The 13172-nt window shown below is 41.0% G+C and overlaps 1 protein-coding gene across 1 annotated transcript in view; it reads right to left on the bottom strand.

Annotated features, from left to right (window-relative positions):
- C4H2orf49 (chromosome 4 C2orf49 homolog) overlaps positions 1-13172 on the bottom strand; it is a 31327-nt gene that overhangs the window by 3877 nt on the left and 14278 nt on the right. Inside the window, exon 3 of the mRNA XM_030201456.1 lies at positions 4509-4890. Within this exon, the coding sequence (XP_030057316.1) occupies positions 4509-4890 (382 nt within the window). The remainder of the gene's footprint in view (positions 1-4508; positions 4891-13172) is intronic.

Below are 13172 nucleotides of genomic sequence, written 5' to 3'. Positions count from 1 at the left end.
TGGGATAATTGGAATATATTGCACTGAGAGAAGAATTGGCCATAATAGGCATCTCTGAGACCTGGTGGAAGGAGAATAACCAGTGGGACACTGTCATACTGGGGTACAAATTATATCGTAGTGGACCGGATTGGGGGAGGAGTAGCACTGTATATTAACAAGAGCCTTGAATCAAATAGATTGAAAATTCTACAGGAAACAAAAGACCCCTTGGAATCATTGTGGATCGAAATTCCAAGTGTTAAGGGGAAAAGGACGGTGATAGGGGTGTACTACCGTCTGCCCGACCAGGATGAGCAGACGGATACAGTCATGTTAAAGGAAATTAGTGACGCCAATAAAGTAGGCAACACAATAATAGTGGGTGATTTTAATTACCCTATTATCTTGGAATATGTAGAATTCAATATCAAAATTATACCAATAATCCTACAATCATAAATCAGGTATTCAAAGGCGTATTTAGCAAGTTTCAATGAAAGATTTGTGGAGAAAAAAAAAAAAAAAAAAAAGACCCCAGTAAACCCAGAGACACCTCGTTTTAAAGGACATACCTTTTTTTTTTTAGATAAAGAGGAATCCTCATTAATCATCAGTCTGATTGGAAAACCCTAAGAAAACCTGCATCCTTATGCTGAACAGCACGCCAAATATGCTCAGGCCTTTGGACAGTGCCACCAAATATGGCCCATCGTCACCCTGACTCCTGTGTTGGCAGCAATTAGGTGAAACTCCTCGGAAACAATCATGAAGATGTACAGTATTTTTACAAAGCAAGTGTAAACAATGTAGTTTGATCTTTTATTATGTTCATCACTCAATTTTTAGGTTGCATTCCTAGTATTTAGAGGGAGATACAAGAAATGTGATTTCTTTTTTTGATTGTGATAAACTGAGAAGCTTAAAAAAGAAAAACCCAAAACAGACTGTAAACCCCATTTTACACAGAATGTAGAAACTGGAATGAGATGTACAGGTTAGGACACCTCAGCTCTGGTGGTATTTTAGAAAAAGGATCTGCCGACACAGAACCTTTTCTAAAATACTTGCAAGAGGTAATGCTTGTATTTGCTCGTGTGTACAGTGAGAACATCCCCTTCACAACCATAGATATGGAAAAAATGAATGGAGAAAAACATGGGAACTTAAATGTTTAAGTGCTGGTTCTTACACATGTAAATTGGTATTTTGCAACTCGTATGTGTTTGTCAGCCATTTTATAAGCCTATATGTGTGAATGCTGCTCAATTAAAATAAAGAAATTAAAATCTTTATTTTCAATTTTGTGAGGGGAATAAACAATGGGAGATTAAGAAGGATACCTCCCTTAATCCCTCCTGTACAGGGCTGGCATTACTGAGCACTTTTTTAAAAAATCTGTGTGTGCCAAGGAGCACCTGTAAATCCCCAATTGGAAATATTAGCTCCTACATATGTGCATTTCCATCATAAAATGGGGATAACATATGTAGAGTTTTTACCTGCCCAGGCCATGCCCAAACCACACCCCCATTACACCCCTTTAAATTAGTATTACAGATATTCACCTATAAACTAAGCTCTTTCTAGAACTGTCATTTACATGAGGATGTAATTTCCACATAGAAAGTGTAAGGCCTCTAATATAACCCCCTGCGAGTCTGTTCAACTAGGAGAAAGCCCCCCAGGTGACTGCGAATGAAGGTCATAGTGCCATAATCCCAGAACAAAGGTGCACATAAGCCAGAGGCACTACACACTCTTTCCAGAGACACGAATGGGAAACCCTCTACTATGGCTGGGGCTTATGCTCTTAATGAATAAATGGTTGGATTTCTCTAACCAGGCTGTAAGCCGACACAGAGTTGTATGTACGTGAAGTGTTTAGTATGAACTGTAATTCTTAATTCATCAGTTGTTCTCTCTGCCCATTCTCAATCTGGTGCCATATCTTTTGTTTGAAATATGCTGTCAGGGTCTATTCTCAGCCTCTATAACTTTAAGCCCACTCTTGCCACTTTTCCTTTTCTGTGATTACTAGTTTCAGCAGAAACAAAGTAGTAGCATGATCAACAGGACACTTCCAAACAAAACCAAGGAGACAAAAAAAATAAAAAAAAAAAGTGTTCTTTAATGGTAGATAAGACTCGACACGGCACAGTGTTTCGGCGAACAACGCCTGCCTCAAGCATCTTCAAGTTAAAATAAAATACACAATACACAATTTAAGACAAAATAATGTAGAGAGTATGAATACACAATTATAAAACAAAAAAACGTACATATTAGCATAATCAGTCATTTATGACAAAACCAACTAAAAACACATATAGCCATCCAAGAACATATTGAATACAGCATATTATAGGTAGATATCATGTAATGCTGACCTGTATGTGGTGAACGCTAGTAGGTGAAACTGAAAAGCAAGCGAACCAAATCAAGCCTAGAGTAATTGAGAATACAGTATGTATGTTTAAGACAAAGAATGATGGCAAAAGAAACACAAAACAGAAGGATATCCTATATAATAAAAAGCACCTCCAACATTCTGAAGCTGACTCTGTGGCATTGTGGCAGTGTAGGGTTCGTAAGCGTCATTCAGCGTTTCATTGGCTCTCACTGTCCCCACCCTCACGTTGAGGAAACGGAACTCTGCATAGTTGCCAAGCAAACAAACGCGACATCACAGGAACGAAGAACCAGACAGAACGGAACTTGGAGGAGGGAAGTGGAGTGGATTGAATCTCTAACAAACAATCATATACAGGGAGGTACGAACATCAGTGGAGGCAAGTGCACAGAACGGAAGGGAAGACAAACATTTAATCACTTTGTCATTCAAACACATACACACAGACATCACACACACACAATCACTCTGTGTATCTCTCTCTTACACTGTCTGTAAAACACACTGTCACTCTCAGTCTCTCACATGGGCAACTGTATGTTGCATTCTCACGAGTAAGGAGCTCTTCTGATGTGACTGTTAAACTGATTGAAGGGCCTGAACAAGGAAAACTTTTACCACATTGTAACACAGTTTACACAAAAACTATTGTATATAAAGAAATCTTACACATGTAAACAACAATTATATTCAGAATACAACCGTGCAAACATTAATGGCAGGAACTCATTACATTGCTAGTGCCCGTTTCATTGCATTAAGAAACGGGCCTTTTTTACTAGTATACATATAAAGCTAAGGAAAAAAGAAATACATACACACAGAGAGGTGCAAGAAGCGAACAGAAAAATGTAACATAAAAGTTACATACTTCTAAAGAGGAAAAAAAGGGGAAATGTGAACAGGAACCAAAAATAGAAAACAGGGTCAATGAGAGAAGGTACACACCTTTAAAAGGACTTATGATTGGTGAGTATACAAGATGCGTTGATAAATTATGTATTCTTACTCTTTACATTATTTTGCATACAATTTTATGTACTTAAAATTGTGTATTTTATTTTAACTTGTAGACTCCTGAGGCAGGCGTTGTTCACCGAAACACGGTGCCATGTCGAGTCTTATCTACCATTAAAGAATGCTTTTTTTTAAATTTTTCATCTTCTTGGTTTTATTTGGAAGTGTCCTGTTGATCACGCTACTTCTTCATTTCTGCATTTTCCCCTCATATCGAATCCAGTTTCTCCAGTGGTTGTTTTGTTTTATTACTAGTTTCAGGAACATGTATGTAGTTGGGTGCATAAACCTTTCACTGTATCCTGCTATTTACAACTGGAAATGTGTTTTCAGTTAATATTTATCTGAAAGATGCAAAAGTTGTATTGTACATTCCTGATTAGAATACAGTATACATAAGCAAAGACTGCCTCACTGATAACCACATTTTAATAGAAAGCAGAAACATTGGGTATGTGCTCTTTTCCATTCCTCTGACCCTGCCAAAGGTTTCCTTCATTGGTCCAATTAGGCATCAAGAGCACAAACCCTCTAGTCCAGTGGTTCCCAAATCTGGTCTTGGAGGCCTTGGAGGCACACCAGCCGGTCAGGTTTTTGGGATATTCAGAATAAATATTCATGAAAGATAATTGTATGTAATGCCTCCCACTGCATGCAAATCTCTCTGATGAATATTCATTGTGGATATCCCAAAAACCTGACTGGCTGGTGTGCCTCCAGGATCAGGTTTGGAAACCACTGCTCTAGTCAAAAAGTGTTCCACCTTTAAATATTAAAATAATTTTCTTAGATTTCAAAATGCACTAGTGTTTGGGCTATACTATGTGCTGAAAACATTGTCAAGGGTTTAAAAATATATATAAGAACTGAAATTCTAATTTCCTCTATGGTCTTGAGTGCCACAGTTTCCAGAAGAGAACAGCCTGCAGTTTCAAAGCTTTTGAAGCAAAAAAGCTACATAAGCTGAGCAGGTATAAATGGCTTTTGTCATCCTGCAGACGACTCAGTATGACAACTTCGATTTCTACTTGAAATTCAAAAAGTGTACACGTCTATGAAAGACTTGCAAATAACTAGACATTAACAGGCACATACATACCATAGAGTCTGCTTCTTCTTTCAGAGCTGCTCTTTTCAACTTTACAATTGTACTTGTTCCACTGAGACTTAAGGAAGGTGGTGATTTGGAAGCAGGCTTTGCGTTCTGATGATTCACTGGTGTGCTGTTTTGTTGCGCCGTGTTATGTATTTTTTCCAATTTGCTGTTCAATTTGTGCAAGCAGGAGGCTGGAGGGGTTGAAGAGGAGCTACATGGAGGACTAGATAATTTCCTAATGGTAGTGCCGACGCTCCCAGATGGGGGTGGCTTTAAACAATTGATGGTTGCACCATTATCAGTTTTTTTCACCTTTATACTTGTGCTTGTGGAGCTCCCATCAAACACAATAAGAGGTCGTTTTCTGGAGCCTTCAGCAACAGAACTAAAAACATAAAGAGATCATAGCTTTAAGAAATAGAAACCAGCCTTCACAAACAATTGTTATAGGCTGTTCTCATGGGCTCACACTGCAGTACTGTGATATGGGGCACCCAAGTTTGGATCTGTCCTTCAAAACAACCAGAAGAGGTTCCACTAACAATCCACAATCCACACAATATACGAACAGGAAGAAGTAGGGGGTAGACCAAATGTATATCCAAACAGCAGGTTTATTAAAAAAAAAATTCATAAAATCCAAAGACTCGATGCAGTCCTGCGTTTCGGTGCTAACCGCGCCTGCTTCAAGATCAAACAAGATGTCTCAGCTACTGACGATAACAACAAATGGGCTACAGAATCCAATGATACAGCATTCAATTGTAACAACAAGGTATCGCCAAGAAAACACATTCTGAGCAGAATGTGTGTCACTAGATTCTCTAACCTCCTGTTTGGATATACATTTGGTCTACTCCCTACTGCTTTCTTTTTGTATATAGAGTCTATCCCCACCATCCTCATCTGTGGAGGACAGCTGGACCTGAAGACAGCTGCTACCAGCTAACTAGTGGTGCCTACATCTCATTAGTTCCTGTACTTGAATGTTAACTTGCCTTGGGGAAAAAAGAAAACAAAAAAAAGAGTCTTGAGCTAAATGCTTAAAAAATAATAATAAATGAGTTCCTCTGGTATTACAGGCATAAGCTTACTCTGAGGCAGTTTAACAATTATGATTAAGTAAAAGCTGAAGGTGTGTTTTTTTTTTTTTTAACTCTGGCTAATGGCGGATTGTGTGCAGGATGGGCTATTTCATTAATTCATTGACTTTGTGGCTCTATAATGAGCTTGTGTGTTTATTGGGTTGCTTTTATTTTGTAAATCTCATTACGTTGCATCAATATAATACATCTATAAATGTAAGTAAGTAAACAGAACACCAGGCAATAGAATGCTTCATGTACAGCTGAACATTTACAATGAAACCAAACCCCTACTGGTCCTTTCTGAAGAATTACAGGCTGGCATGCTTTAACTGGAGAAGGCGACTATTAAAATATATCAGACAGAGAAAAAATAGACCAGAGTATGAGTAGTTGTGTACAACGAGTACAAAGACTAGGGGACGCTCAAAGTTACATGGAAATACTCTTAAAACACCAGGCATGAACACTTACTGCGCCACCCCAGATATCCTAAGCAATGTCTAGCATCTAATAGACAACAGACAAAAACAGCGGGAGTGGGGATACTCCTTAAGCATGACTGTGCATGGGAGATACAATCAGTTAAAATGGGTACGGGGGGCAGATATGTGCTTGTGGTACTGAATATTGAAGGGCATGTCTACACTCTGGAAACAAATAGGAGGAAATATTTTTTCATTCAACGAATAGTTAAGCTCTGGAACTCTTTGAAAGAATATGTGGTAATAGTGGTTAGCGTATCTGGGTTTTAAAAAAAGTTCAGACAAATTCCTGGAGGAAAAGTCTGTAGTCTGTTATTGAGAGAGACATGGTGAAGCCACTGCTTGCCCTGGGATTGGTAGCATGGAATGTGGCTCTATTTTGGTTTCTGCCAGGTACATGTGACCTGGATTGGCCACCGTTGGAAACAGGATACTGGGCTAGATGGACCCTTGGTCTCTCCCAGTATAGCTACTCTTACGTTCTTATCTAAAAAGCATGCACAAATGTTAGCCCATGGACCAATCAAGATAGGTTAATGGGCCACACTAGAACTGAAATGACTTAAGAACCAAATCTATCAACAGGAGAAACATTCATAAGGTTAAGATTTGGCCATGTGCCATATTTTAGAGGTATGTCAAATTCAAAACACAATGGATATGCCACCTATGCATCAAGAAAATGACCATAAATTACATTCAAGGTTGGTCGGGGAAGGGGGAAGGGACTGGGGACCCCTAAAATCTCAGTATTTTTTCTTACACCAGGAAACCCTTTTAGGATGTTGACTTTTATTTTTTTTGTTTTGTTTTAATATGACCAAGGAAATTAAAATAAAGTCCTACAAGACTACCAGAGGTTACGTGTGAAGCCTACCATCTGCTGGAGACTGAGAAATACTGACTGGCCAGGAGGTTAAACAGAGTTCTTATATGATGACATCACTGCTCAGTAGTTTTCAGCGTTTACGTGCTGGCTGGAAAGCACAAACCCAAGTGTCTGGACTGGACTGGTAAGACAATAAGGACAGAATTTTTTTTTTTTCACAAAGGAGTCCGAGAAGCACTTGTCCTTCTAAGGAACGTTTTGGTATTGTTAAAGAATATTGATTAAAGAATCGGTTGGACAGTCCAATAATATAGCTTACATAGTGCCGGAGACGCATCAGCAGACTCCAGTGTAAACAAATACAAAGTGATGTTATGGTAAGGTAAAGTTCATGTGGTACATTGCCTTCTACAGAGCAAATGGCATCCTGCTTCCCTACTAAGATAACAGAACTGAAGACATTCGCTTCCTCTTAAATTTATCAACTTCAACTCAAGTCCCTTATGGACAATATCTCTAAAATAGGTTACAGGAACCTCAGCAGACATTCCCAAAGCCAAAATGCCTTTTCACTATAAAACAGAATACCCTCATAATTCATCACATCTCTGGTCATCTTTTAACCAACTGTTATCTCATAGGAAAATAATCTATTTCAGGCCAGTGCTATTACCTCTAAATTGGACCCTATCCCCTCTAAACTACCTTGGTTGCAATATCCATTTATTCTGACTATGGGTAATACTAATCTGAGTGCAGGCGAGTTCCCATCTACCTAGAAAACTGCTGTCATTAAGCTGCTTCTCAAGAAAGCCAATCTAGATCAATCAGTTCTTAATAACTATTGCCCTGTACCTAGTCCGTCTTATATGGCTAAATTAGTGAAGAGGGTGGTTTTTGTCCAATATATAGACTTTAAGGCCATATTCAAAGCGATTTAAGCGGGTAAAGCCTCTCTTACCCATTTAAAATAGCTTCCCGCTGCCTAACCAGGTATATTCAGGGGCACTTGACAGTGCCACTGAATATCCAGAGACCGCCCAAACAAAAAGTGGGCAGATCAGGGGCCACACTGGGGAGGAGCCCCAGGTTATACGGGTGCCAGCAACATCCAGTGTCACCACCCACACAGCTAAATGGCTTCATTTAGGACAGCTGAACAGCTGTCTTAAATAAGGCCACTTAGCTATGCTGGTGTTGGCTCTGCATATCAGGGCTGACACTGTATAACTTTTTCTTTAAAAAACAACACAAAAAAAACCTCCTGAGCCCTGTCTCCCCCCCCCCCCCCCCCCCATGCCAATGTCTCCTGCTTCCCTTCAGCCTGCATCAAGACGACCCCCCCCCCCCCCCACCATGAAGGTGAAACCATTGCATCTGTGTGGTGAAGCACTGTAATTTAAATGGCTTTTAAAAATTGGTCTATTTGTGGAAGACTTTATGTAAGGAGGGATTGATAAAGTGGGTGCAGTGTTTGTGCTAGGTATGCAATGTTTGTAAGAATTAGCACTTTATATGGCAGCATTTAAGAGAATGCTTTAATATTCTGTTGATATATGTATTTATGCTTGCTTTGTTTTTCGCCATATAAAAATTTGGAAAATAAAAAAATTGCCTTGACAGTTTCCCAGCATCTCACTGTAGCTTTTGATTTGGTTGACTCCACCCTTTTGCTATGGCATTTATATAGTATGATGATTATAGCTTAAAGGTATGGTATTGAAATGGTTTGGTTGTTTTTTTGACAGATCATCGGAGACCTAATACTGCATCAGTTTCTGATAACACACTTCAATGTAGAGTGTCTCAGAGCTCAGTCTTTTCCTCTTCTTTGTTCAATATTTTTCTTGAGTCCATAAGAACGTAAGAATAGCCATATGGGTCAGACTGATGGTCCATCTAGCCAGGGCCGGCTCAAGGCATAGTGCAGCCCTGGCACCCCTTCCCCCCCCCCCCATTGTAACACTTCTGGGCAACCCCTCCCTGGGTTCAGCACCTCTCTTTCTCCATCCTCTGTCCCCCTCCCTCACATCTCTCACTCCCCCTCCAGGCGTCCTGTAAAGTTTACATTGGACACCCAGCGTTCCAGCATGACAGGTTGCCTTTGGCCAGCCTCTGTGTCTTCCCTCTTACATCCCACCCGCAGGAAATTGCATCAAAGAAAGCAGGATACGGCAGAGGGAAGACCCGGGAGGGGGGGGGGGAGCAGTGCCGGACCCACAAGATGGGGGGGGGGGGGGGGGGGGAAGAGGGAAGAGAAGAGGACATCAGGCCGGGGGAGGAGGTTAGAAAAGGCTTATAGACCAGGTGAGGTCAGAGGTTGGGTATTTTGGTGGCCTTATTCACTGGTCCAGTGAGTAAACCAGCCCCGCATCTAGCCCAGTATCCTGCTTCCTACAGTGGCCAATCCAGGTCACACGTACCTGGCAGAATCCCAAATAGTAGCACGATTCCATGCTACCAATTCCAGGGCAAGCAGTAGCTTACCCCATGTCTATCTCAATAGCAGACTATAGACTTTTCCTCCAGGAACTTGTCCAAACCTTTTTTAAACCCAGATATGCTAACCACTGTAGCTATTTCCTCTGGTAATGAGTTCCAGAGATTAGCTATTCATTGAGTGAAAAATATTTCCTCCTATTCATATTACCATGTAACTTCATTGAGTGTCCCCGAGTCTTTGTACTTTTTGAAAGAATAAAAATAAATTAATTAAAAAAAATTTTTTTTAAATCAATTCAGGCTTACCAGTTCTACACCACTCGGATTTTGTAGACCTCTAACATATCCCCCCTCAGCCAAGCTGAAGAGCCCTAGCTTCTTTAGCCTTTCCTCATGAGAGGAATTCTATTCTTTTTATTATTTTGTTCGCCCTTCTTTGAATCTTTTCTACTTCTATTATATCTTTTTTTTTTTTTGAGATACGACAAGCAGAACTGCCTGCCATACTCAACATGAGGGTGCGCCACGGAGTGATACAGAGGCATAATAATATTCTTTGTCTTATTTACCATCCCTTCCCTAATAATTCCTACCACCCTGTTTGCTTTTTTGGCCACTGCCACACAATGGGCATAAGATTTCAGTATACTGTCTGTAACACCTAAATCTTTTTCTTGGGTGCTGACTCCTAAGGTGGACCCTAGTATTCCTTATTCAATCAATCAATGGTATTAGAACACATTTTCTTTCGCCAACAATATACTCAGTCACATTTACATGTCCAGATCTCTCCTTATTCAATGAAGTCTTTTCAAATGGCTTCAAGTTAGAGGGAGGACAAAACAAAGTGGAGGCATGACAAGTCAAAATAGCAGGATCTTTATTAGTTGACCCCACATGGCCACATTTCAGCACAATGCCTGCATCAGGGGTCATTGGCTGTCAGAGCAAATTGCAGCATTCACACCCCAGAAAAATCCTTATTGATAAACTTTCTGGATCAAATTCCAATATAGCTCCCACAAGGAAACAAATAATTGACTGTTTTGAAAAAATTAAGATGACAACAGATGCTGCTCTCAAGAACTTTCTTTTTTTTTTTTTTAAGTCACACTTCCTGCAAGCTAATCACAGCTCACATACTGAAAGGAAAGGGAACATGTGGTAATGAGCTGCAGATTATTGTTACATAATTTACATGCATACAGTTTAGCTGAACTTTTTTTTATTTTTTTTTTATTTCAACCGTGGTAGAAGCCCCACGCTGGTCCAGCTCTACCACATGGCTTGCTGCATCAGCCACCTCAGTTCTAATTTCTGTGGGAAAGCATTCCTTTACTGTAAACCAACGGTAACTTCAAACAAAAATCTTGGCTGGACTGAAGAGACTGAGCTAGAAAGTACAATGTAAAATGAAGAGCCCTTTAAAAGTAAGTATGGGGGATTTTAAAGATTACTCCAAGGTTCATCGAGAACCAATATAGAGAGATCCACAAGGGAGTTGCTTTATCTTAATGCTTCTTTCCTAACAGGAACTTGGCAGCTGTGTTCTTTTTTAAAACAGGCCCAAACAACTTCACTACAGTAGTCGAACTTGGACAACCCAATTGCCTGCAAAATAGTCTTCAAATCAGCCTGGGCAAGAAGAAGGCGGATTTATTTACTAGTATAAAAGGCCCGTTTCCAAAACCAATGAAACGGGCGCTAGCATGTGGTTTTTTTTGTGTGTGTGTGTATGTGTCACAGAGTTATTTTGTGTGTGTGTGTGTGTGTGTGTGTGTGAGGGTGTAGTGTGTGTGCAGGTTGTTGATGTGTTTCTTTTTTTGTTTTGTTTTTTGCTTGGGGGTTGGGGGATGTGCTGTGCTGTGCTGGCAAAGTGGGTTGGATTGGTGTGTGGCTTTGAGGAGGTGTTTCTGTTGTATTGTGTGTGTGTGGTTTTGTCTGTCAAGGAGGTTTGTGGAGGGGGGTCTTTCTGTTGGTGAAATGTAAATGTAAATTTTTGCACATACCCACAGCAGGAATATTCTTCTCTCGTTCCAGCGGTGGTTCTGTGCTCTCCGTGCTGCACAGCAGGGTTGCCAGGTGGAAAATTTTTTTCCCACCCAATCCAGCCTAAAAACAGCCCAAAACCCGCCCAAACTCAAACCCCGCCCCTGACACCCCCACCCCCGCGTCATCACCCACGCCCCCGCCGTCATCGGCCCCGCCTCCCCCGTCACCAGCCCTGCCTCCCCGTCATCGGCCCCGCCCAAAACGTCACTAACCCCGCCCAAAACGTCACTAACCCCGCCCCCCGCGGCCGAAAAAAACGCCTGAAAACCGCGGAAAAGAAAAAAAAGAAGCCCAAAAAACCGCGACCCGCCACGGGCAAAAATTTCCCGCGGCGGGTCGCGGAAAACCACCCAATTGGGCGGTAAAACCGCCCATCTGGCAACACTGCTGCACAGATAATGAGCCATTCTGCTGGGGAATGCTCCTCCCTTATTGTCACGTAGTTTCCTCTGATTGGTCCATCTTACGTTGCCTAGTGTTGCCTGGGAACGGTGTTGTGATGGTCCTTTGTGTTTCAGAATGTTGAGGGTGTTTCTTCTGATTGGTCCGTCATGTGAGGGCGGGGCAGTGAGACATGGTCAGTGTTGAGGCTTCACCACCATGAATCCATGAACGCTTCAGTGACTGACTGAGTGACTTCAGAATGTTGTCTTCAGAACGTTGAGGGTGAGTTTTATTATAGTAGATTTGCTGCACGTGTATCCCACATTTTCCCACCCATTTGCAGGCTGTGTGACATATTGAATATTAACAAATGTTTTCTTTGTAACTGAACTAATTTTATCTTCTATGAATAAGGCAGAATCAATATTCTTAACTTTATGACCTAGCATAATCTCAGAGTCGCTTAACTAGGAGCCAGAATTAGGAACTGCCACCTTTCTCTCCTCATCCAAAAAAACCTCAGACACTGACTTTTTTCCCAGTTGAATTAAATAAATTTTTCATAGATACAGATTCATGTCTGTTCAAAAGTTTTAAATTCATGGCATTGACTGGTTCATTCATATAAATTTTCAAGTATTGTCACTGATAAGTTTATATAGAGCTATAGGGCACCATCAGCCAACCTCTTGGTGTGAACCCAAGCTGAAGCCCATACCTCTTGCTATAAAACATTATGGACATGTACAGACATTTCTGCCATGTAAGAGTAGGTGGGAGGTCGTGGATAGTGTTGTTACTTTCCTACTGTATACCAGCCTGTATACCAGAATGGCCGGTACAGAAATAACATGGCCTTCTACTACAACATCTGAGTCCTCCACGTGGGGTGTCTACTGGAAGAGTACTGTCAGCATCAATGCCTGTAGATGCAGCCAATCAAGAAGACTATTTACACATCAACAGCACAGAAGAAATCGAAGGAGCTCAGCAAAGGGGTGCAAAAAGCTCTGGAACTGGTTTTGATCAATATATTAGCTCTGTACTGTATCCTGGCCCTGCCATTTGGTTTTTGACTTTTTCCTTTACAGGTGCCAAACATGGAGGATTTACTGACCCCCTTGCCCCTCTTTCAGGCAGCCCCCTGAAAAGTTACTGTGTTGGGCTTTGGCATTTTTTTTTAATGCAACTCTATTCACCTCGGTAGCTCATTGTCTTACCAAAGGCAGCTCGTAGTCTGTGGGATGAGATAAATTCAAGCTCTGGAGAGGCCTAGATTGGTAGACAGTGTCTCATCAGCCACCAAAAAGTTGGACAGCAGTTTAATTCAAACTCCTAGAGGGATTAGATAGCCAGTGATTTAGCTGTGAAATGTGGGGAGAGGGCTGAC

The sequence above is a fragment of the Microcaecilia unicolor genome, chromosome 4 (genome assembly GCF_901765095.1).
Source record: "Microcaecilia unicolor chromosome 4, aMicUni1.1, whole genome shotgun sequence".
Taxonomy (NCBI): Eukaryota; Metazoa; Chordata; class Amphibia; order Gymnophiona; family Siphonopidae; genus Microcaecilia; species Microcaecilia unicolor.
The sequence above is the reverse complement of the archived record's forward strand: the minus strand, read 5'-3'. Positions and strand labels throughout refer to the sequence as shown.